General features: G+C 36.9%; 1 protein-coding gene across 3 annotated transcripts in view; it reads right to left on the bottom strand.

Moving 5' to 3' along the window:
• Positions 1–27,215, bottom strand: part of USP32 (ubiquitin specific peptidase 32) — a 205,304-nt gene that overhangs the window by 32,753 nt on the left and 145,336 nt on the right. For 2 of the 3 annotated variants that reach the window (XM_022552654.3, XM_089900979.1), the window contains exons 12-16: positions 14,283–14,385; positions 10,531–10,726; positions 8,824–8,999; positions 8,046–8,186; positions 3,006–3,165 (exon numbers count right to left, since the gene is read on the bottom strand). In XM_022552654.3, coding sequence (XP_022408362.2) covers positions 3,006–3,165; positions 8,046–8,186; positions 8,824–8,999; positions 10,531–10,726; positions 14,283–14,385 — 776 coding nt within the window. The remainder of the gene's footprint in view (positions 1–3,005; positions 3,166–8,045; positions 8,187–8,823; positions 9,000–10,530; positions 10,727–14,282; positions 14,386–27,215) is intronic. The other variant, XM_022552655.2, reaches the window with a different exon arrangement.

Here is a 27,215-nt window from a genome sequence, read left to right as displayed (position 1 = left end):
TAATAATTTTATAAATTAAGACGCTTTAAGAGAAAGTTTTAAAATGAAGATAGGAGAACTAAGTGTCTTAGAGTAAGCCTTAACTTTGAAAGGAAGAACAACAAAATTAGAGGCCCAAATAATTGGCAGTATCTGGATCCCAAGAAGACTGGCAAATATCAACGGGCATCCGTATCTAGGCTGCCCTCAGCTGAGTCACACTCAATAGCAAAATCAAAACTCAGTGTAAGAATGGGGAAGAGAAAATGGGGCTGGATTTGAATTCCACAGATAGATAATTGGATTTACCTGATCTACTTTCTTAAAATAAACTGTCTTTGAGTTACTAATCACATCACTCTCATTAAGTAGCCCAGTTACCTAGCACACTGGTACAATTACACAAGAATTGTTACTTGTACTTAGAATTCTAAGTAGGCATAGATGTTACTTGGCCAAACAAAGCTTTAAAGTGAAGCCAAGAAACTTCCCATGACAAAAAAATTGCCCTATTGAAAGGTAGTAAGGGGGGAATCATATGGCCTGCCCACCTGAAAAGAGAAAAGCAGACATGACCTTGAATTCTTGAAGGGCTCAAGGTGGAAACAAAAAGAGGCAATAAGAGGAAAGAGTGAATACTGAAGGAAGAATATATCAAGTCTAACCACATACTTCAAAAGAAAAGGGTAATAAACTGACAAGAGATTATGGAAATCAAAAACAGGTTGCTAAAACAATCTGCTAAACCCTGGGTAACTACTCAGCCAAAAATCTAGACAAAAGCTGTAGCTTAAAATGGTCATCTCTGCCTATGGGAGGTTATAGTTTGCTGAGCAACCCAAAACTAAAATACACTTAACATATCAATATAATCCATGAAGGGTACAATTATACACTCGAGGTAGTTTTCCATCCATTCAATGGTGACTTAGCTTTTTTCCTCCCATTAAATGTGCTTTGAGTCTTTACCTACTAAACAGAGGAGAAAAGTACTGGCATCATCCACTTTTTCAGAGCTTCCAAGAATTAACTCACCTAAAATAAGCTGAAAAATCATCTAACAATGACTTCTTATCTGTTGAAAAGGCTACAATTAAGTCATTGTTAACTGTGGCAAGGTTTGTATACCTGTCATTCCAAAAGGAATAGAAGAGCCTAGTAAACAGCTGTGATAAATTGAGTAATGAGAAAGATGAAAACCACGTTATGGAGAACAAACCCAACCATGATCAATTTTTAAACATCTAGCAAGGCAAATCATTTACTATCAGCAAGCAAAGGATAATCCCTAGAAGAAAACAAAAGAGCAAATTTCTCCAAAAACACATCAGAGGATTAGTTATAAGATTACAGCAAGAAAGCATATTTTTATAAACTTCAAAGTGATTAAGATTGATTTCACAACTAATTAGTAAGAAACAAATTTCAAATTAAGAACAAATTTGGAGTATAATAACTACCCAGTTCTAGGATTCAGAAGCATTTGCAAGTGCAGTGTCCAAGTCAACTTCTATTGTCCTTAAGCCACATAAGAAATTTATTTGAATTCTAGACAGTTTTTGTAGCATAGCTCATTAAGCAGGCAGCCACTTATTATACATAATTTCGTGCTTTTGAATAGCACCAACAAATCTAGTGGAATTTACAGAAGCAGCAAAAATCTAGGATCAGCACAAGAGTTACAAAGAATACTTACTAAAAGCGCAACAACACATCTTGCCTCTCATGTTATCTTTCAAAGAGAATTGAAAAAGATATGTACTAAGGGTAACATGGGAGCAAGGCAAATACTATTATTATTCAATGGAAAATTAAATCAAGAGTGTTTCAGAGAGATTCTTATTTCACTGTTCCTTGATTTTAACGTGTTCCAAGACAAAGTTTGGTTAGGCAGAGGCCACTGCTTTGCTATAATTCTTACCAAACAGTATGTGTAAGAATCTCCATATATTATCTGAATACAACCTTTAATGAAGATATAAAACTACTCTATTACATTTCAAAGGAGGGATGACACTTTATAGGGTTGGTTTGGGTTCAAAGGTAGTTCTTTCATATTAAGTTATATTAATTATAACATCATTCTGGCATTGTTAACACAGTGTGGGACTTTGTGTAAATGGACGAACTCATTATTTTTGCTGAAGAAGAACTATTTCAAATATTTGCAAGGCAAAAGCATTGAGCAAGTCCAGGCCATCAATAAAATTTAACCTCATAGATCAGCTTGGTGCTTTGTGACCACCTAGAGGGGTGGGATAGGGACGGTGAGAGTGAGACGCAAGAGGGAGGAGATATGGGGATATGTATATGTATAGCTGATTCACTTTGTTAGAAAGCAGAAAGTAACACACCATTGTAAAGCAATTATACTCCAATAAAGATGTTAGAAAAATAAAATAAAATTTAACCTCACAGAGAAATCAAAAGGGAACTTTTTGCATGTATTACATTAAAATGAGAACTTATATGTCATTTTGATAGGCTTGATGTTTTTGAAAGAAAATGTGTCAATTTCATTTTCAAAAATGTATCTTTTCCTTTGTATTATCTGTCTGTTATAAAGGCTCCTTGGACCTAGTATGAGAAATGTATCATGTTTTGTTAAAAAAAACCAAAAAACAAACAAAAAAAGATGATATTGCCAAAGAAATTACTGCTTAGAAATTTGAGTGGAGTTGAAAAGACCAGTCATTGACTGGCAGACTCTAATTTAGGCCCAGCACATAATTTACAATGTCTTGTTCTCAAAGAAACAAAATAAATAAAATTTACTTCTATGTATTATCTTTGTATGTTTACAAGCCAAAAAAGGGAAAAACACTTCTCAGTTTGCTGCTGAGATTTTGCCTCTACCCTATCTAGTTCTTGCGCATGACCGTAGATCTAAGCCCCACAAGTGATTTACTGATTCTGTATGAAAACAGATGAAAATGTGTATTAGTACAGTGGCACCAGGCTATGAGCAAATTGGTTTCTATTTTTTTAAGGAAATGCATGGTATTCTTGCTGCATTCTTAAGTTACCTCTTGGTAAATGCTGAGGAAACATTCTCAGGCTCATCATACCCATATTCACCCAGATGTTAGACTGCTGTGTCCGAGTGGCAGGCTGCTGTCTCAGGAAGAGAAGATAGCGAGGAAATAATTCCAGCTCTGGGATTTCTGTCTTGCTATTCTTGATTACCTATTGTTTTAAAAGACATAAAGTGATCACTATAAAAGAAACAAAACTTGCCTTTTTTTTTGTTTTTTTTTTTTTGCGGTACGCGGGCCTCTCACTGTTGTGGCCTCTCCCGTTGCGGAGCACAGGCTCCGGACGCGCAGGCTCAGCGGCCATGGCTCACGGGCCCAGCCGCTCTGCGGCATGTGGGATCTTCCCGGACCGGGGCACGAACCCATGTTCCCTGCATCGGCAGGCGGACTCTCAACCACTGCGTCACCAGGGAAGCCCAAAACTTGCCATTTTTTACCTAATTTCTTAGATTTATTTTTAAACTAAAATGTTCAATAGGTTCACTGCCTATATTTCAGTTAGATTATAGAAATTCACAGGTTTAAATTACATGGGTTTAAAGACCCTCAGCCTCCTGCACCTTAATCCATTTTCCAGGATTAGGATTCCTGGTGGGTATTTTCTCCCCTTTCATTTAAAAGCAAGTAACATCAAAATTAAGGGGAAAAAAATCTTAAATATTATCTACAATTCTAGCACTCTCACACCATAACTCTTTTCACTTTTACATATTTCATACATATAAATGATGGTATTTTAAAGGACAAATTCTTAGGAATGGAGTTAATAAAAAAGTACGAAAGTATTCATGTCATTAACTACATAAGTCATAGTGCCACCCAAAATGTAGCAATATTCCCGGAAATGTATGAATGTATTACTTTCACAAAAACTTATCACTGGACATCATTTAAAGATACCCCATTTCTGGGCTTCCCTGGTGGTGCAGTGGTTAAGAACCTGCCTGCCAATGCAGGGGACACAGGTTCGAGCCCTGGTCCAGGAAGATCCCACATGCCGTGGAGCAACTAAGCCCGTGTGCCACAACTATGGAGCCTGCAAGCCACAACAACTGAACCCACGTGCCACAACTACTGAAGCCCACGCACCTAGAGCCCATGCGCTGCAACAAGAGAAGCCACTACAATGAGAAGCCCATGCACTGCAACAAAGAGTAGCCCCTGCTTGCCACAACCAGAGAAAGCCCGTGTGCAGCAACCAAGACTCAATGCAACCAAAAATAAATAATAAATAAAATTAAAAAACAAACCCCATTTCTTTAATACATATAAAGAATATTATAAATTTGCTTAAAATTTTATTTCTTGTATTTGTAGTGAGAACAAAAATGTTTCCAGGTAAAAATTTACTATCTATGTGTTTTATGTAACTGGACTGTTCATATATTTTTTGTCTATGATTAAAAAAACTAAATTGGATGTACAAAACTGGAAGTCACACGGTTGAAACAGGATTTTTCAGTAATCTCTCTAATAACTTGCTTGCTAGTCCCAAAACACAGGAAAACATATTACCAAAGTAGTGCTTTAAGAGTTTTAAGAGTAGCACCTTATCAATTTAGCATTCCAAAAGGATAGCAGGGTCAACACTCAAACTCTTTAAAACATAAAATCTTACAGAATCTTTAATAGTCTCAAGTGATTGGGCTTTGTTTCATTTCCTTTTGCCTTAGTAACCAATATATTCTGCAACAGAGCATTTTTTAATATCAAGAGGGGGCAGTAAAGAGCCAGATAAAAACAATGCTACAAACCAAACCTTTAGGACTATTTCTTAAAATTATTCTACATGTTCTGATATGCTATAGTATGGTACTAGGAAAGCTCCACTTAGGAGCTTTTTCAACTCCTATTTAAAGCAGTAAAAGGAGCTCTCCCTGACACTGGAGGAAAACAAAGTCTGTCCACTTCTAGAGAGTCACTGATAGCTGCAAAGCCAACAGTAAAATTCTCTTATGATTTCAGTTTAACTGTGATTTTGGGAAAGATCAATAATTCTGCATCTACAGTCGTCAGGCTACATAAAAACCATACTTTTGGCAGAATCTGAAATGACAAAGAAGTAATTTTTATAATCTGTAGCTTGCTTTCCAAGATAAGTGATTTTGTGAGCAAATTACAGATTAACAAATTCTTATACATACAGGCACAATCATACATAAATACATATTTATTTACATTTTAATTATTCTTGTATATGAACTTATTAACTTCAACCATAACCGGCAAACAATAGATGCAATTCCATTTACAGGAATTTACCTTAAAGAGATCATCACAATGTTTAGAAAGAGACTATTCACCAGAAAATTATTTTTTGTTTTTTGTTTTTTTTTCAGTCGTGTGGTGCAGCACACAAGATCTTAGTTCCCCGACCAGGGATTGAACCTGTGCCCCCTGCATTGGGAGCACAGAGTCTCAACCACTGGACTGCCAGGGAAGTCCCAGAAAATTGCTTTAAACAACTAAAATCTAGAAGCAAACTAAAAGTCCATCAGTGGTGATTGGTTAATTGTGATTTATGTACATATGCCTGTGTATGTAATAAATTAAGGAACACTACGCAATTATTAAAAATAATGGTATAGATCTAAATTTATTAGCCTAGAAAGATATCAATAGCATCTATCTTAGACTGAAAATAGCAGATCACAAGACATCAAGTATAATATGATTCAATTTCATTAAATTATCTATACATATTTGTATATGTATATGAATAGGCACAGAGGAATGTTTGGAAAGATGAACACCAAAATGTTAATAGTAATTATCTCTTAAGTAGTAGGATATGGTAGATATGGTATGCTTTTTATTTTCTTCTTTATTTTTTCTATATTGCTTAATTTGTTATCATTGAGCTTGTACATGTGCAAATTAAATAAAGCTATTTTTTAATGGTATGATTTATGTAAAAATGAAGATGAAAGTATTCATTTTTAACCTTGCTGTAGCAAATATATTTAGTATTCTTTAACTTGAAACACCATATTCTAAATGTTTTTACAGCAATTTTTCCTGAATCAGGTAAATTTATCTTATTTAGAGGTAAAAAAATATTATCAAGCCAGCAACTGAAGCTTTCATGTAGTAAAATTACTACTTATTTAAACTAATATTTATCTGACATCAATGTTAAAAAACATGATCTTTTGTGAGGCTCCAAAAAAACTTGTTTAATAATTATAATGATGATGGTGATGATAGTAGCAACAGGCAAAATTTATTGATCATTTACTATAAATCAGGTGCTGTGCTAATCATATATATTATTTACTTATCAGAACAACTCTAATGAGGTAGATATTATTGTTATCACCATTTTACAGATGAGGAAACTAAGGTTTAGAGATTAGAACACTGGTAATCTGAATTCAGGCAGACTCCAAAACATCAAACTCACTCACTCACTCACTCACTCTATCTATCTATCTATCTATCTGCCTACCTACCTACCTACCTATCCATCCAACACAATTATCACAATGATTCTCCTACAGACATAGAATATTAGATCCGCCTTTGCCAATGCAGGGGACACAGGTTCGATCCCTGGTCTGGGAAGATCCCACATGCCTCGCAGCAACTAAGCCTGTGTGCCACAACTATTGAGCCTGTGCTCTACAGCCCATGAGCTACAACTACTGGGCCCACACCCTGCAACTACTGAAGCCCGCATGCCTAGAGCCCGTGTTCCGCAACAAGAGAAGCCACTGCACCACAAAGAAGAGTAGCTCCTGCTCCCTGCAACTAAAGAAAGCCCGTGCCCAGCAACGAAGACCCAATGCAGCCATAAATAAACAAACAAATAAATAAATTTATTAAAAAAAAAAGAAGAATATTAGAGCAGGAAAGTCCCACCAGAAATTAAGTGATTAACTCAAGGACTATCCCACCCCCCAATAAATAAAGAATATAATATGTATGTAAATGTATCTATGTATATTCATATTTATATGTATCTACCTAGGAGTTCTGTTGACAAATACAGTAGAAACCTTTTGGAGCCAACAAACACAAACCCTAAATTCCTGATTGTGATTTAAACATAATTTTTAATAAACATAATTATTAATAACTCAAAAGCATTATCAAAATTATAGAGTACGGACATATAGCAGACTTTTACTCTTTTTGGACGTGATCTAAGCTACTATATCTTATCCATGGAAAACCTTTCTGGTATAAAAGTGTTCTTGGACATTATACAGGGAGAGTGTTTCTTGATACAGTAAAAGAGTCTTCTTATAAAGTACTTTACTGCGTCAGTAATGTGAAGAGTATTCAGGGCAATGAGTACTGCTGTTTACTGTATAAGCAGAACAAATAATGTTGAATAGTTAACTCACTAATATTTTGATATTACAAACTCCAAGCCCTTTAAATTGCTGTAGTGCATTTTACTTATGCTCTAAATGACTCATTCTAGTAATGGCAACAATCAGAATTCACTAGCTTTGAATTCTTTTTATTATACGTTGTGATCTTTTATATGTTCCTCCTTCAAAAAGACAAACCACAAAAATCCACCAACAGCTACAAGATGAATCCAATCCCTAACTGGATGCCTGTGTGGTTAATGGGAGTAACAGTTTTAGAAGTAACCTCTGTACCACTTCCTCTATATTCACTGAACTTTTTGGCACTGGCTCTCAGACTTCTGCTCCAGTCTGAGTTCTGCATTATCTTAATGGTTATGTTTATGTGGATGACTTATTTAATAGACTAGCCTCATAATTCCTTGACTCTATTTAGTCCAGTGACTATTTCCTCCACTCCATATAAGTCACCCACTCCCAAAGGAACATCATTGTATGGTTGGTACCTAATGTAGTGCTCAATAAATGTATGAGTAAATGAATGAATGAATATGAAAGAACCTAAAATTCATTCAGCTAATTTGAACAGGTACTGAATACTCTGCTACCATGGGTAAGAACTAATTTGTGGATAGTGAGGTTCACATAAAAAATTAATAGAAGACCCCATCTATAATTGCTCCTTATATAAGGCAATATTGGCTATACTTACAGGTCTAGGTAAGGCCAGGTTTGCTCCATACCAATGATAAAGTGCTCTCCATACAGGTTCTGGAACCATTTCATAATCTCTTCCATGAATCAGCTGTGGGGTTCGTTTTAATCGTCCTCCTTCTAGTGTTAATGATGTAGCCTTAGAAAGAATGGAATGTAAATGTTGATTTTTTTTTTTTTTTTGGCTGCACCTTGCAGCTTTCAGGATCTTAGTTCCCAGACCAGGGATGGAACCCGGGCCCACGGCAGTGAAAGTGTGCAGTCCTAACCACTGGACTGCCAGGGAATTCCCCCAAATTTTGATTTTTAAAATTGCAGTCTCTTGTGTTTTAACAAAACCTAGACACAGAAGAATAAACGCATCACTACTCAGTTTCATGTCACTAGAAAAAAATGAATTTTCTAAAAGATTTTTATTTTGAACTTTCAAAATAAACTAAGAAATGAAACTCAAGGCAAATCATTTGAAAAAAGTCACTGGAACATTTGGAAATAATAAAAGTTTTCACAGACTTCTTTCCAACAGTAAAAAATATTTTGAAAAAGAAAATTCACATACACATGAAACTACATTTTTACAGTAGCTGTCCTAAGTAAGAAAAACAGTTCTAAGGATCACTAAACTGCTTCTACACAAGTACTACGTCATGAAATATTCTCACAGAAACATTTCCATCTACAACAGGTTAATAAAATGAATCACAGACATTTTCTATGTGCTAAAATCTGTAGAATGAAATTTATTAGCAACTTGAAAGAGATGTCAAATTACTTACCTTTATTGGTTCTTGAGTTACTAGTGGCTGGTTATCAATAGCCCCTGGTTTCTGAGGATTGAGGTGCAACAAAATATTCCCACTGGTTCCTAGTAAACACTGGTTGTTATTGTCAGAAGTGTTATGTTGTCGAGCAAAGCACATATCCGCCCCTGGTGTGGCAGAATACAGAAAGCCTGTAAGGAAAAAGAAGATGGAATCTCTTTATTTTATTATACATAAATAGGCTTGAATATACAAACTCAATGTCCATGTATTAGGTTAATGTTATTATTCTGTGGTCAGGTCAGTACAGGGTTAGATTCTGATGAATTCTGTAGAAGATAGGAATTAGAGAGGTATTCCTTTCTGGACAATACCTAGTATAACACTAGGTAGAATAAAAGCTTTGAAAATTGTTACCAAATGAACGTTTGGCCAGACTCCTAGAATATCTAATAATTCACAAGAATTATATGTCCTCTTCCTTTCCTCTGATAGGAAAGGAAGAAATACAGTCAAGTAGCTGGGCTCTCACATATCTTCCCTTAATTCTTCTCTTCCACCTGCAAAGGTTCTTGGTAGATAATGGTGATAACAAGTCTCTAAACCAAAGGGAAGGAGCTAAAACAAGAACCCCAACAGAGAGTGCTGGGAGGGAAGAAACTGTTCCCTAATAAATCTATTTGAAAGGAAGGCATGAATGTCACAATAGAAAAATACACACAGGAAAATGACTGATGGTAACTTAGAGTTGTGAACCCCAGTGGTATCTTAAGGTATTTCAACTCTCAACCACATGTTAATCTCAGGTAAACCTTCTAGCCATCATTTACTTTGAAACTTCTATCTGTGGTATGGCTCAGCATGTGTACAGCACAGATTATACAGAGTGAGCATATATCAAAAAGGATCTTAGGGAGGGTCAAGAAACAATCTTAGTGTGAAAGCTGATCAGAGAGAGCACTTCTAGGACTGCTAAGTGATCTCTGTAATGTCAGATGGTGAAAAAGAAGCAGTAGATTCTACAAAGAGTTTTGTAGAGAAAATGCTAACTCTGTCCAATTTGCCTTCTCCCTCCACAGAAAAGGAGAAAGAAATCTCAAAGATGAAACAACAATAGAATAAGGTTGAGAGTTCTGCTACTGTATCAGCAGAATAATAGGGATCAACTAAATTCATTTGGGCCAAAATACACCAAAGCATCTTCCCCATAAGTGTAGAACCACTAAGTTTTATGTACGTATCAACAATGGAAGGGGATTATGGGGAACATTATGAAGTCTTTCTAAATATTTTAACAAAATAACTCCCAAATTCCATCCTGAAATGTCTGTAGAATCTGATATGAGGGTGCATTTAATCCAATGAATGTATGCTTATGGTTAGAGAGAGTTCTGGAGATAAAAATTTAGATTTTCTTATGTCTTCTCAAATTTAAATTTATTGACAAAATGATTTAATAACAATATGGAAAGATTGACTTAATCAATGAAAACTGTGAAAATATTTTCAAATTGAGAGATTAATGAGGTAGAGTATAGAAGAGCCCCTCTTTGTAAAGCTACTAATACATTCAAGAATCTATTAATTGACCATTTCATTCGAAACTTATTTCTGTGAATGGAAACCTGATGCCCCATATCCTACCAAGCACACTCTCTGACAAAGTGTGCCCCTTTAAGAAATGACCCTGCCTAAACCTCTTGGAAAACAAACTATGCTTACCACTGCCAGCAGTTTCCGAGGCTTCAGATGCAGTAGAAATGTTGTCTGAAAATTTCTCTTCTGTGGTGTTCACATAACTGGGGCTGCCTCCTCCGATTCTATCTTCACTCTGCTCTATAGGATGTACTGCTGTTCCAAATAAATATTTTCCTCCATTCAGAACAGATGACGGCTCAATTGCAACAGGGCTGGCATCCTAAAAATTATGAAGTCAGAAATTAAGAGGTAAAATTTAATAATCTGCCAATTATGCAGCCTTCAAAAATGAATCCGCAAATGGTCTATTGTTTCTAATCTTCCTGTGGTTGGCTACAGTCACTTAAAAACATTTTGATGCATAACTAAATTTTAATTTCTTCAAAGGGGAATAGTGTATATAAATAAAATTGGTAAGGCAGAATGGGAACAGACTGCAAGGGACTCTGTGCCACATAAAATAATTTAGACTTTATTCTGTTGAAAGTTGGAAATCATGGAAGGCTTTCATTGATACTAAAAAATTAAATAATATTTATTCTTTTTACTATTAAAGATTACATTGTTATTATAGAAAATATGGAAAAATATGAAGAAAATAAATATCACAAGTACTCAGATGCCATCATTTATTTTTTGTGACTGAAAACATATACATATATGTAAAAAATAAATGTGGAGAATACAGTTACAATTAAGGGCAGGGCACTGACTTCCCAGCTCTGTGACCTTTTACAATAAGTAAACTTATAAGCCTCAGCTCCTTCATGGGTAAAAACTAGGATAATATTAGTATTAATATCTACCTCAGAGGTTTATGCCTGGCATTTAGTAAATGTGAACTATCATTCTGGTTGTTGTTAGATATCACATTTTAAATACAGCATATTGCTAGTTTTTCTTTCCCTTAACATTATATTGATAGGATTTTTCTGTGAGAGGCTTTTAAATAGGGGAATAGCATAACCCAATTTTTGCTTTAAAAATAACTCTAGTGTGTAGAAAGGATTTGAGGCAGAAACTGAAAATTGAGACACAAATTAGAAGACTTCTATAATAATTCACGCAAGAGATGATGAGGCACTAAACCATAAAAAGCTAGATCCATAAGTAAGGAGACAGAGAGAAGAGCATGGATTTAGGAGATAAAAAAAACCTGACAACTAATTGTGTATGAAAGAGGGGCACAGATAATTCCAAGGTCGGACATGAGGTGCTGGCTTAGATGACTGGATGGGAGTTGACACCTTCATAAGATAAGGTGTATTGGTGACTGGAATCGTTTTGGGAATAACCTTATTTTGGGATATTTTGGTTTGAGATATGTGGACATTGTGTCTAGTGCTCAGGACAGAGAAAGAGACTAGATATAAAAATGTGAAGCTCAACAGACTTCTGGTAGGACAAGAAAATGGTGTATGTAGAATAAGGAGAGTACAGTATTTACAGGATAGGTAGCAGAAGAATCTGGGAAGGACACTGAGTCTGAATGACAAGAGAAAAATCAGGAAATGCAAAGTACCAGAAGCAGAGGCCGCTAGCATAGAACTATTCTCTACTAAGTTTACTTGTGGAAAAAAAACAAAAAAAAAGAGAGAGAGCTAAGAATTGAGGAAAAGCTGGAGGGAAGGTGCTATGAGAATGTATATCTGTGAGTGTTTTAAAAAGATCAGGATAGGGCTTCCCTGGTGGTGCAGTGGTTGAGAATCTGCCTGCCAATGCGGGGGACACGGGTTCGAGCCCTGGTCTGGGAAGATCCCACATGCCACGGAGCAACTAGGCCCGAGAGCCACAATTACTGAGCCTGCACGTCTGGAGCCTGCGCTCCGCAACAAGAGAGGCTGCGATAGTGAGAGGCCCGCGCACCGCGATGAAGAGTGGCCCCCACTTGCCGCAACTAGAGAAAGCCCTCGCACAGAAATGAAGACCCAACACAGCCATAAATAAATAAATAAATAATTACATAATTAAAAAAAAAAAGATCAGGATATTTTTAAGTGAGAGGGTAAAGAGAAAGACTAACGGGGCTAACCAGTAGAACAAGATCCCACAGGCATCTGAGAATGATAGGCAGTAGCACGGGTAAAGGATCTTAAGTGGCATTCAATAAATAATGACATAAATTTTAGTAGATGAAACTGATCAATGGCTGTGGGTCTTGAAGGCACAGCTTATAAAGTAACTAGTTGAAACCCAAGAAAAACATCAAATTTAAAAGACAAACTCCAAGTCACAGCATAGCAACAGCATAATGGATGCTTTAGATTCTTTTAATGAAATTACAGCATCCCTAATTTTAGCCAAAACAAGGAGACATTGTGTCAATATTTTATTAGATTTTTTTCCCTCTTTGATCTGTAAGGCAGGGGAATATTATCAATTTGTAAATCCTTCAGAAGCCAGCTCTGAAGAAATTCCAGTGCCTTTAATCAAAAGAGTGGCAATAAGAATGCGAATGAAACCTAGATTTCTTTCTACATACCAATTAACTTTATTGGACTAAAAAATTTTTAATAGCCTTATTGTTAAAACTTCAAATAGTTCAGAAGCACACAGATTCACATTCTTTATTACAGATCCAACTGTTAGCATCTTCTATTAATTATTAACTTTCTTAAAATATGGGAAAGGTACCAGATTATTTTGGGTATTAAATAACCCTAGTTCACAATGAAAAAAATTATTCCCTATTCCATTCTCTTTCAATCCTCTGATTACTTCAAGGACAGGGTCTCAGTTTGGTACTAATGTGCTAATCTAATGCTTGATCTGCTAATCTAATACTTGACAATTTCTATTTTTGACAGAGAACAGGTCTCAGTATCAGTCTTCAAAAGGCAACACTACTTGGCTAGACTTTAATAGTATATTTTATTTTCATTGATTTTATTTTGATCCTCTATTTCTGGAATGTGACACTGATTTTCTATTTAAGATAGTGATATAAAGTTTCCTTTTAAAATAAAATATATGTATGTAAAAATGATAAAGTTATTTATATAAACATACTAAGAAAATAATAGTATGGGAACTATATGGTAAAGAAATGGTGACCATAGTACACAAATGATTAAAAACTGGGAGTCTACATTAAGTATGGATTTAGGGCCATCAATATTTAAAATTCAACTATCCACCAAAGAAGTCAAAATTGTATATGGACAATGGAACAACAGAATCACACTGACCTATGGCCTGTGAAGTAGGCCTGAGCAGTTAGTTTATATTATTAATATGTTTAGACTTCAGTTTGTAGACTTCATAGCAATTTATTAAAGATAATATTGATCTTCTCACAGCTTTTCTGATATTGAGTCCCTACCAACAAAATGTATTCCATTTAAATCAGATTTCAAAAGAAAATTTTCAGTAAACAAAAATGACTTATTTAAATTAATTCAAACTTTTTCTTCAATTATGCTTTCTGATTTATTTGGTCTGGAGTGGAGCATAGGCATTTCTTTTTTTTTTTTTTTAAGCTTTCTACGTGATTTTGCTATGCAACCACGCCCAAGTGAGGATTATAGTCTCCTACTTTTGTTTTCATAATGTGCTCTAAATGCTGAGTATAGTAACTAATTCCTTAATGAATCTATTACTTGCTCTGGAACTTGCTTGTTAGAAAAGTAAGTTGGTAGCATCATATAGGTATTCATTTCTTTCCCCTTCAAATCTTTATCTAGGTTGGAGCATTTTATTACTGGCCACTAGTCACACAAAGTCTGATGGAGTTAATAATCCTATGAAAAATGTAGATAAACAGGAATCTTACTCACATATTTGACATATTCTTTCCACTGCTGCCACCACTGCATGGAGATGATAAACCAATTGTGTCCGGGTTGCAGACCATACCTGCTCTCTCGTTCTAACCATCCTCTGTACATACAAAAGAAATTCAGTACAACAAATGGTGTATAAAACATATGACCATGCACCTACAAATTATCATTAGAAATTTTTCAAAGGAAAAACATGAAACAGATATACTCGGGAGATGGCCACATTTTAAATTAGTGAAACACTGATAAGCCAATTTCTGGAGTCATAACACCACTATTAAGCCTCCAACTGATGTTTCAAAAACAGCTTAAATGAGGAATAGTTTAGTAACATACTAGTTACCTGAATTAAGTAAAGAACTCAATGATTTTGGTAAACTTACAGTCATGTGCAAACATCACCACAATCCAATTTTAGAGCATTTCAGATACCCCCAAAAGATACTTTATGCCTACTTTTAGTCATTTTTTAGTCAAATTACTGCCCTCAGCCACAAGACACCACTAGTCTATTTTCTATCTCTTATAAATTTCCTTTTATGAACATTTTGCAATTTTTAAATGGGCAAGGAACTTAAATAAACAGAATGTTATCACATTGTCTTTTATTTCTGGCCTCTTTTACTTAGCATGTTTCTGAGGTTCATCTATGTTGGAGTACATATCACTAGTTTGTGCTTTTTTATTACTGAATAATATTCCATAGGTATATTATTATATATATACATATATATACCATATTTTATTTATCTAACACCTGATAATTTGAAACTGGCCAGCTGTTTTCCAAAGTGGCTGCACCATTTAACATCCCCATCAGTTATTGTATGAGGGTTCTAGTTGCTCCACATTCTCACCAACACTTGTTATTGTCTGTCTTTTCTATCACAAATGTCCTAATGGGTGTGAAGTGGTGTCACACTGTGATTTTATTTTTAAGATTAATTTATTATTTATTTATTTATTTTTATTGTAGTATAATTGCTTTACAATGTGTTAGTTTCTGCTGTACAATGAAGTGAATCAGCTATATGTATATCTATATCCCCTCCCTCTTGGACCTCCCTCCCATGCTCCCATCCCACCCATCTAGGTCATCACAGAGCACAGAGCTGAGCTCCCTGTGCTATACAGCAGGTTCCCACTAGCTATCTATTTTACACATGGTAGTGTATTTATGTCAAACTTCATCTCCCAGTTGGTCCCACCCTCCCCTTCCCCTGCTGTGTCCACAAGTCCATTCTCTATGTCTATGTCTCTATTCCTGCCCTGCAAATAGGTTCATCTACCATTTTTCTAGATTCCACATATATACGTGAATATACGACATTTGTTTTTCTCTTTCTGGCTTACTTCACTCTGTATGACAGCCTATAGGTCCAGCCACATCTCTACAAATGACTCAATTTCATCCGTTTTTCTGGCTGAGTAATATTCCATTGCATATATGTACCACATATTCTTTATCCATTCATCTGTCATTGGTTGTTTCCATGTCCTGGCTATTGTAAACAGTGCTACAATGAACATTGGGGTACGTGTGTCCTTTTGAATTATGGCTTTCTCAGGGTATATGCCCAGTAGTGGGATTGCTGGGTCATATGGTAGCTCTATTTTTAGTTTTTTAAGGGACCTCCATACTGTTCTCCATAGTGGCTGAATCAATTTACATTCCCACCAACAGTGCAAAAGGGGTCCCTTTTTTCCACACCCTCTCCAGCATTTATTGTTTTGATGATGGCCATTCTGACCAGTGTGAAGTGATACCTCACTGTAGTTTTGATTTGCATTTCTCTAATAGTGATGTTGAGAATCTTTTCATGTGCCTCTTCATCTGTATGTCTTCTTTGGTGAAATGTCTATTTAGGTCTTCTGCCCATTTTTTAATAGGGTTGTTTGTTTTTTGGATATTGAGCTCCATGAGCTGTTTGTATATTTTGGAGATTAATCCTTTGTTTATTGCTTCATTTGCAAATATTTTCTCCCATTCTGAGCGTTGTCTTTTCGTCTTGTTTATGGTTTCCTTTATTTATTTTTGGCTGCATCAGGTCTTAGTTATGGCACGTGGGATCTTTGTTGCGGTGCTCGGGCTTCTCTCTAGTTGTGGCCTGTGGGTTTTCTCTTGCATGCATGCATGCAGGCTCCAAGGTGCATGGGCTCTGTAGTTGTGGTGAGTGGGCTCTGTAGTTGTGGCATGTGGGCTTAGTTGCCCCATGGCATGTGGGATCTTCGTTCCCTGAACAGGGATCGAACTCATGTCCTCTGCATTGTAAGGCTGATTCTTTACCACTGGACCACCAGGGAAGTCCCCACACTGTGAGTTTTAAAACACTATTCTTATTGAGGAGAAATTCATATAACATAAGATGGTTGTTTGTTGCACATTTTAAATGTACTAAATGCCACTGAATTGTATACTTAACAATCGTTTTGTTTTTTTTTAACATCTTTATTGGAGTATAATTGCTTTACCATGGTGTGTTAGTTTGTACTGTGTAACAAAGTGAATCAGCTGTACATATACATTTATCCCCATTTCTCCTCCCTCTTGCGTCTCCCTCCTACCCTCCCTATCCCACCCCTCTAGGTGGACACAAAGCACCGAGCTGATCTCTCTGTGACATTTGGCTGCTTCCCACTAGCTATCTATTTTACATTTGGTAGTGTACATATGTCCATGCCACTCTCTCACTTCGTCACAGCTTACCCTTCCCTCTCCCCATGTCCTCAAGTCCATTCTCTACATTTGCGTCTTTATTCCTGTCCTGCCCCTAGGTTCTTCAGAACCATTTTTTTTTGTTTAGATCCATATATATGTGTTAGCATACAGTATTTGTTTTTCTCTTTCTGACTCACTTCACTCTGTATGACAGTCTCTAGGTCCATCCACCTCACTACAAATAACTCAATTTCATTTCTTTTTATGGCTGAGTAATATTCCATTATATATGTGTGCCACATCTTCTTTATCCATTCATCTGTCAATGGACACTTAGGTTGCTTCCATGTCCTGGCTATTGTAAATAGTGCTGCAATGAACATTGTGGTACATGACTTTTTTTTTTTTTTTTTTTGCGGTACGCGGGCCTCTCACTGTTGTGGCCTCTCCTGTTGCAGAGCACAGGCTCTGGACACGCAGGCTCAGCGGCCATGGCTCACGGGCCCAGCCGCTCCGCGGCATGTGGTATCTTCTCAGACCGGGGCACGAACCTGTGTCCCTTGCATCGGCAGGCGGACTCTCAACCACTGCGCCACCAGGGAAGCCCCATGACTCTTTTTGAATTATGGTTTTCTTAAGGTATATGCCCAGTAATGGGATTGCTAGGTCATATGGTAGTTCTATTTTTAGTTTTTTAAGGAACCTCCATACTGTTCTCCATAGTGGCTGTATCAATTTACATTCCCATCAACAGTGCTACAATTGTTAATTTTATGCTATGTGAACTTCTCCAAAACATTTTCATACATCCCAACTAAGCAGTTATTTTCTATTACCCCCTTCCCCCAGCCCTTGACAATCACCAATCTGCTTTCTGTACCAATAGATTTACCTATTCTGGATATTTCATATATTTCATATAAATCAGGGGGCCCCAACCCCCAGGCCGTGGACCAGTATTGGTCCATGGCCTGTTAGGAACCGGCCACACAGCAGGAGGTGAGTGGCGGGTAAGCGAGCAACGCTTCATCTGCCACTCCCCATCATTCGCATTACCGTCTGAACCATCACTCACATTACTGCCTGAACCATTCTCCCCCCACCCCACCCCCCGAGTCTGTGCAAAAACTGTCTTCCACGAAACCGGCCCCTGGTGCCGAAAAGGTTGGGGACCACGGATATAAATGGAATCATATATGTGACCTATTGTGTCTGGCTTCTTCATTTGTGAGGTTCATCCATGATGTAGCATGTATCAGTACATCATTCCTTTTTATGGCTAACATTTCATGGCATAGATATACATTTGTTTATTCATTCATCTACTGGTTGATAATTGGGCTGTTTCCACCTTATGGCTATTGTGCTGATATAAACATTTGGCTACAAGTATTTGAGTGTGTATTTTCAATTGTTTTAGGTATATACCTAGAAGTGGAATTGCTCGATTATGTGGTAATTCCAAGTTGAAGAAGTACCAACTTGTCTTCTAAAGCAGCTATACCATTTTACAATTCTACCAGTGATGCAATGAGGATCCCAAGTTCTCCACACCATCAAAAATTTTATTTTCCATTTTAAAAATTAAAAATATCCTAGTAGGTGCAAAGTGGAATTTCATGTGGTTTTGAACTGCAAAATTTCCTTAATGACTAATGTTTTTGAGCATCTTTTCAACTGCTGGATAACCACTTGTATATCATCTCTGAAGAAATGTGTATTCAAGTCCCTTGCCCATTTTAAAATTGAGTTATCTTTTGGTTGGTGAGCTGTAGGAGTTCTTTATATATTCTACTTACTTGACCCTTGTCAGATCTATGATTTACAAATATTATGTCTCATTCTGTAGGCTTTCTTTTCACTTTCTTGACAATGCCCTTTGATGAACAGTTTTTTAATTGTGATGAAGCCAAATTTATCCATTTTTTTTCTTTGGTTGCTTATGCTTTGGGGGTCATGTATAAGAATTAATTTCAAAATCGAAATCATTCTTGGAGAAATATTTTTGCAGGATATAGAATTCTTTTTGGTTTTTTCTTTCAGCACTTTAAATCTTATTGAGGATCCATTGTATGTGGTAAGTAGCTTCTCTCTTGCTGCTTTCAAAATTCTGTCCCTGGCTTCTGACAACTTGATGATAATGTGTCTTGATGTGGATCTCTTAGAGTTTAACCCTGCAGTTCAATGAGCTTTTTGAATGTTTAGGTTCTTGTCTTTTATCAAATTTGGTAAGTTTTTTCTTCAAGTATTCTGTCACTTCCTCTCTCTCCTCTCCTTCTGGGATTCCCATCACGTGAATGCTTGCTGCTATTTCACAGGTCTCCTAGGCTCTGTTCATCTTCCTTCATTCTTTTTCCTTTCTACCCCGCAGTCTGGGATAGTTCAATTGAACTACCTTTAAATTTGCTGATTCTTTCTTCTATCTATTCAAATCTGGTGGTGAACCTCTCTACTGAATTTTTCATTTTGCTTATTGTGCTTTTCAGCTCCAGAATTTGTGCTTGGTTCCTTTTTATACTTTCTCTTTACTGATATTATCTGTTTGTCCATACATCATTCTCCTCGTTATTTTAACCTCTTTGTTCATGGTTTCCAGCAGCTTTCTGAACATATTTAAGATAGTTGATTAAAATCTTTGTCTACAAAGTCCAATGTCTGTGCTCCCTTAGAGACAGTTTCTGTTAATTTCTTTTATGAATGTGCAATGGACTTTCTTGTTTTGCTGCATGGTTCATAATTTTTGTTGAAAACTAGACGTTTTGAATATTATAATGTGGCAACTCTGGAAATCTGATCCTCCCCCCACCCCCTCTGGTTTTTGTTGCTTGCTATACTGTTTGTTCAGTGACATTCCTAAACTATTTTTTGTAAAGTCTGTTATATGTTGTCTCTGAAGTCTCTCTTCACTTCACTTGTGTTCAGCTAGTGTTTTGACAGAGATTTCCTTGAATGGCAGGAGAGAGGGGAGAAGGAGAGAAAAGGAATAGTAGGGGCAAAAAAAAGAGGGAGGAGGAGAGGAAGAATAGGGAGGAGGGGATGGAGGAGGGCAGGGTGGGGAGAGGAAGAAGATGAGGAGGAAACAAAAACCACTCCTGTCTTTACAGAATAGCTCTGTGCTGGGGAATTCTTCAATGCTTATCCAGGCTCTTTACAGCTGCCTTAGCCTTCATTTTATACATGCCCTCAGTCTAGAGATTAGCCAGAGGTGAAAACATAGGGGTATTCTCAGGTCTATTCTGAGCATGCATCTTGCCACAAGTATGTGCAAAGCTTTCTAAATTTGCTAGTATACATAAGTGTGCTTTCAAATGCTCTAATTTTCCAAGGAAACTCTCTCCAGCTTCTCCTCCTAGACTTTTGGCACTCTGTTGTACAGCTCAACTATAATCTTTTGCCCCAGGTGGTTACGGTTTGTTCATTTGCTTTACAATATTTTTGAGGAATGCCCACTGCTTTTCCAGCCTGGTTAAGTTCTCAGTTAGGCATACCAGAGATGAACTCCTTGTGTCAGTTCTTCAAATAAACCCAGACAGGTTAGAACAAACAAACACAAATCTTTGTGAACATGGTGTGCTCTGTTCCATGTGAAACCAAGCACAGGTGCCTAAACCAGGAACATGGGTTGCCATCTTCAAGACTGACAATGAACCAGATAAGGGCAAATATAATTGCCAGAGTTTTCCTATTGCTTTTTCAGTTGGCCTCTTTTTAAAATCCAGCATTTGCTTAGTTGCTATAAACCTTCAACTCTTTTTGAGAGTTCTAACAAAGTTTGTTTTGACAGTTTTTCCTTTATTTTTCACTGTTTCTGTGGAGAGACAGGCTCTTGGAACTACACCAGTTTCACTGAGTCACTGCTATCATTGTGCTTTTAATTTGCCTTCCCTGAAAATGCATGGGTGTACTAGCCATTCATTCATATATATTTAGTGAAATGCCTATTCAAGTCTTTTGCATATTTTACTTGGATTTTAAAATGTTGTAACACTCACTTATATAACCTGGAAACAAGTCCTTTACTGAATAAATGATATGCAAATATTTTCTCCCAGTCTCTGTGTTAATGGTGTCTCTTGAAACTTGAAAGTTTTTAATTTTGACTATGTCCAATTTATCAAAACAAATTCATTTATGGATTGTGCTTTTGGTGTTATATCTAAGAAATCCTTGGCAACACCAATCACAAAGACTTTCTATTGTTTTTCTCCAGAAGTGTTATAGTTTTAGTTTTTATGTTTAGGTCTATGGGATCCATTTGGACTACATTGTTTTTGTATGGTATAGGTAAGGATCTAAATCTTTTCAAGGTGGATATCCAACTATTCCCACACAATCTGTTGAAAAGACAACCCTTTCTCCATTACATTCTGTTGGCAAATTTGTAGGAAATTAATTGACCAAATATATAAAGGTTTATTTCTAAACTGTCAGTTCAGTTTGATTGGCCTGTGTGTCTGTCCATGTGCCAGTACCACACTACCTTGATTAATGCAGCCTTATAGTAAGTTTGAATTCAGGAAGTTCTCCAATTCTGTTCTTTTTTGAAGTTGTTTAGGCTAATCTGAGTTCTTTGTGTTTCTATATGAAAATCAGGAATATCTTGTCAGTTTCTACAAAAAAGCTAGGATTTTGATTGGTATCATGTTGAATCTATAAATCATTTTGGGAGAATTTTCTTGACAGTACTGAGTTTTCAAACACATGAACATGGAAAGTCTCTTCATTTACAAAGATTTTAATTTCTCTGAGCCTGGCTTTGTAGTTTTCAGCGCACAAGGCTCACACTTCTTTCATTAAATTTGTTTCCTAGGATTTTATTTATTTTGATTCTACTGAGAAAGGAACTAGAGTCTTAATTTTAACTTTACTTTCAAATTATTCAGTGTTAGTAAATAGCAACTCAATTGATTTTTATATTGATTTTGTATCCTACAACCTTGTTGAACTAATTATTAATTCTAATAGATTTTCTGTGGATTCTTTAAGAGTTAGAATCTATGTCTGCAAATAGAAATGGTTTTACTTCTTCCTTTATAATCTGGATGACTTTAAAAAATTTATTTATTTAATCTTACCTGATTTCACTGGCTAGAACCTCTAATACAAAGTTGATAGATGTGGTGAGAGCAAGCATCCTTGCCTTTGTCCTGATCTTATGGGAAAAGTCTTCAGTGTTCCAACCATTAGATATATCAGTTGTAGGTTTTTCCAGAAATCTTTATCAGGTTAACAAATTTCCATTCCCCAAAGGTTTCTTTGAATGTGCATAGTTGTGTTCCAATAAAACTTTGTGTACCCTGAGATTAGAGTTTCATTTAATTGTAAAGTGTCCCAAATTATTAATCCCCATTTGATGGTTTTCAAACATTTAAAAATGTAAAGTAACATTTTTAGCTTGCAGGCTGTATAAAAATCAGGTAGCATTCCCAACTTAGCCAAAGGGCCAGAGTATGAAAACCCATGGCCTAGAATACAGTCTGTCCTAGACTGTATTCCATGTGCACTTGAATATGTATTCTGCTGTTTGCTGGGTAGACTGTTCTGTTACTGGGTGCATATATATTTACAACTGTTATATCTTCCTGGTGAATTGAAACTTTTATCATTATAAAATGTCTGTCTGTAGTAACGTTTTTTGCATAAAAGTCATTTTAATTCTAATATCAGTATAGCCGCTCCAGCTCTCTTATGATTACTATCTGCATGGTTGTATCTTTTTCATCCCTTTATTTTCAATCTATTTGTGTCTTTAAATCTCAAGTACAGATCATCCACAATTTATGATGGGGTTATGGCACGATAAACTCATCATAAGTTGAAAATGTATTTAATACACATAATCTGCTGAACATCATAGATTGATTAGCTTAGGCTACCTTAAACGTGCTCAGAACACTTATATTAGCTTACAGTTGAGCAAAATCATCTAACACAAAACCCATTTTATAATTCAGTGTTGAATATCTCATGCAATTTATTGAATATTATACTGGAAGTGAAAAACACAATGGTTGTATTAGTATAGAATGGTTGTAAGTGTACTGGTTGCTTACCCTTGTGATTAAGTGGCAGACTGGAAGCTGCAGCTCACTGCTGTTGCCCAGCATTACAAGAGAGTATCGTACCACATATCAGTAGCTCAGAAAAAGATCAAAATTCAAAATATGGTTTCTACTAAACATGTTATTGCTTTTGAAGCATGATAAAGTCAAAAAATCATAACTCAGGGACTGTCTGTAGTTGGATTTAAAAAGATTCAGTCTATCTTTAGCTTTTGATTAGAGTGTTTAATTCATTATTATTTAAGGTAATTATTGGTTTGGATTTATGCCTACTATTTAGTTATTTGTTTTCTATTTATTTCAATTTTTTTTTTTTGCGGTACGCGGGCTTCTCACTGTTGTGGCCTCTCCCGTTGCGGCGCACAGGCTCCGGATGCGCAGGCTCAGCGGCCATGGCTCACGGGCCTAGCCGCTCCGCAGCATGTGGGATCTTCCCGGACCGGGGCACGAACCCGTGTTCCCTGCATCGGCACGGGGACTCTCAACCACTGTGCCACCAGGGAAGCCCTCAAGTATTTTTATTTGTTCCTCTATTCCTCCTTTACTTCCTTTTTTGCATTAAATAGATATTTTCTAGTATATCACTTTACTTTTTTTTAAGAAACCATATTTTGGGATTATTTTCTTAGTGGCTACTCTAGAGTTACAATATGGATCTTAACATATTCTACTTCAGATTAACTCTAAATTATTGCAGTGAAATATAGAAACCTTACTCAAATATAGCTAGCTCTGCCTCCTACTCTTTTTTTTTTTTTTTTTTTTTTTTGCGGTACACGGGCCTCTCACTGTTGTGGCCTCTCCCGTTGCGGAGCACAGGCTCCGGACGCGCAGGCTCAGTGGCCATGGCTCACGGGCCCAGCCGTTCCGCGGCATGTGGGATCTTCCCAGACCAGGGCACGAACCCGTGTCCCCTGCATCGGCAGGCGGACTCTCAACCACTGCGCCACCAGGGAAGCCCCTCCTACTCTTTTTGTATTATTATTGTCACACATTTTCTATGTTACAAAAACACAATTTTTAAATCACTATCTCATTAATTTTAAATTAGTAAAAAGAAAATATATATTTATACTGTCTTTTATTAACTGTGTAATTATGTTTACTGGTGCTCTATATTTCTTTGGGTGGAGTCAGATTACCAAGTGTCTGGTGTCATTTCCTTTCAGTCTGAAGAAGTTTCTTTAGCATTTATCTTAGGACATGTTTACTAGCAACAAATTTAGTATTTATATTTACCTTCATTTCTGAAAGATAGTTCTGCTGGATAAAGAATTCTGGATTGACAGTTTTTCCCCTTTCAGCATTTTATTTTATTTTAATTTATTTATTATTATTATTATTTTTTGTGGTACGCGGGCCTCTCACTGTTGTGGACTCTCCTGTTGCGGAGCAGAGGCTGCGAACGCGCAGGCTCAGCGGCCATGGCTCACGGGCCTAGCCGCTCCACGGCATGTGGGATCTTCCTAGACCGGGGCGTGAACCCGTGTCCCCTGCATCTGCAGGCGGACTCTCAACCACTGCGCCACCAGGGAAGCCCCCTTTCAGCATTTTAAATGCCATCCCACTGGCTACTGACCTCCATCTTTTAAGAACGTCAGCTGTTGACTTGGGGTTGCTGTCTACAAAAGAAGTCATTCTTCTCTTCCTGCTTTGAAGATCTTCTCTTTGCCTGTAGCTTTGAACAGTTTGACCATGTGTCTAGATATGAATCTCTTTATGTTTCACTTACTTGCAGTTCACTGGAATTCTTGAATTACTGATTTTCAACACATTTTGGAAGGTTCAGCCACTAATTTGTCAAATATTTTTCTCTGCTCTTTTCTCTCTCTCTCCTTTCCTTCTGGAACTTCCATTATGTTTATGTTGGTATACTTATTTCTGGCATTCCATATGTCTCTGAAGTGCTGTTCATTTTTATTTATTCTTTTGTTTCTGTTCTTCATATTGGAAAAATCTCTATTGGTTTATATTATATTTTGCTGGTTATTTCTCTGTCGGTTCAAATCTGCTGTGAATTTTTGTTTCACTTACTGTACTTTTCAACTCCGGAATTTCTATTGGCTTCTCTTTTAAAATTTCTGTCTCTTTACTGATATTTTGTATTTGAGCAGTCATTGTCATGATACTTTAATTCTTTAAACAAAGCTTACTTTAGTTCTTTGAAAACACTTATATTCAAATACTGCTTTGAAGTCTGCGTACTAAGTCTAACATCAGTGGCCACCTCAGAGACAGTTTCTATCAACTAGTTTTCCCTCCGTATACGGGTCATATTTTCCTATTCTGTTGAATGTCTTGTAATTTTTTGTTATCGAAAACCAGACATATTTGATAATATATTTCAGCAACTCTGGATTCTGACCACCCCCCCGTGTGTTCTTCCTTGTGACTTCCTGAACTAATTCTGTAGAGTCTGTCTCTTCTGCAAGTATAAGGCTGCTCAGTTTTCTTTATTATTATTTTTAAATATTTATTTATTTATTTTATTTTTGGCTGCATTGGGTATTAGTTGTGGCATGCAGGATCTTCGTTTAGGCATGTGGGATCCTCCGCTGTGGCACACAGCCTGCTCCGTGTTGTGGCATGTGGGCTTCTCTCTAGCTGTGGCGCATGGGCTCCAGAACGCATGGACTCTCTAGTTGTGGTGCCTGGGGTCTCTAGTTGTGGCCCGTGTGCTCAGTAGTTGTGGCACGCGGGCTTAGTTGCCCCACGGCATGTGGGATCTTAGTTCCCCGACCAGGGATCAAACCTACGTCCCCCGCATTGGAAGGCAGACTTAACCACTGGACCACCAGGGAAGTCCCAGTTTTTATTATTATTTCTTATATTTATTTTTAAGCCTGGATTTCTTGGGAAGAGCATAACTTACTTGCCAGCCAATGACTGGTGAGAGGCTGTGCTTAAATATCTGGAGCCACTTGCACCTTTTCTCTGATGGATCTGTGTTCACCATTTGAGAAACACATGCAAAGTTCAGAAAGGTTACAAACCTTCTCTGTGCAAGGGAAGGCTTTTACTTTCTGCATGTGCAAGGATTCCCATTAAACCAGGAATGAATAGACATCTAAGGCTCGCTTTGGTGTCTTCTGAGCTTGCATGTAGTCTTGTATATACTAGCAGCCTTCCAAATCATTTAGAATATGGGGAAATTTATTAATACTCACTATGGTTATCTTGTTCTCTGGATCTCTTTGTTAAAATTTTGACTGGGCTGTCAGTCTGCTGCTTCCCTTAACCAGTACCTCAACCCCAAGCTAGCGATGTTCCCTGATTGTTTGCCACCATGTGATCTCTACTGTTTTTTACAATATTTTTATAAGATTGTTTATATTCTTATTTGCTTTCATTTTTTAATTGAAGTATAGTCAATTTACAATGTTGTGTTAGTTTTAGATGTACAGCAAAGTGATTCAGATACATATATATATATATTCCTTTCAGATTCTTTTCCAACATAGATTATTACAAGATATCGAATATAGTTCCCTATACAGCAGGCCCTTGTTGTTTATCTATTTTATATACAGTAGTGTGTATATGTTAATCCCAAACTTCTAATTCCACCCCCCACCCCCATTTTTTTTACAATTCTCTTGGCCAGGCACTCAGCCCTGCTCTACTGCAAATCAAGTCAGCCCTCTCTGGCCTACCCTGGTAAAACTATCATGCAGATCTGTTGGATGGGAGGGCATGGGAACAGTCTCAGGTAGAAATACTACAGAATCCCATTATTCTGACCAAGGTTTAGTAGTTTTTCTTGAATAAATGCTTCTCAATTTGTTGAATAACTCTGTTCAGTTTTCAGAGTCCTGAAATGGTTGGCTGACAATTTTGCCCAGTTGCTTTTCGGGGAGAGAATTTGCTGAGATCTTCACTCAGCCATTGCAGAAATCATGATACTGATTTTTAAATTAATTAATTTTTTTACTGCTTTGGGTCTTCATTGCTGCGCGTGGGCTTTCTCTGGTTGCAGCGAGCGGGGGCTGCTCTTTGTTGCAGTGCGGTACGGAGGCTTCTCATTACAGTGGTTTCTCTTGTTGCAGAGCAGGGGCTCTAAGCACGCAGGCTCAGTAGTTGTGGCACACGGGTTCTAGAGCACAGGCTCAGTAGTTGTGGCACACGGGCTTAGTTGCTCTGCAGCATGTGGGATCTTCCCAGACCAGGGATCGAACCTGTGTCCCCTGCATTGGCAAGCGGATTCTT

The sequence above is a fragment of the Delphinapterus leucas genome, chromosome 19, assembly GCF_059928025.1.
Source record: "Delphinapterus leucas isolate spDelLeu-1000000601 "Yukka" chromosome 19, BTC_Dleu_Yukka2, whole genome shotgun sequence".
Lineage (NCBI taxonomy): Eukaryota > Metazoa > Chordata > Mammalia > Artiodactyla > Monodontidae > Delphinapterus > Delphinapterus leucas.
The sequence above is the reverse complement of the archived record's forward strand: the minus strand, read 5'-3'. Positions and strand labels throughout refer to the sequence as shown.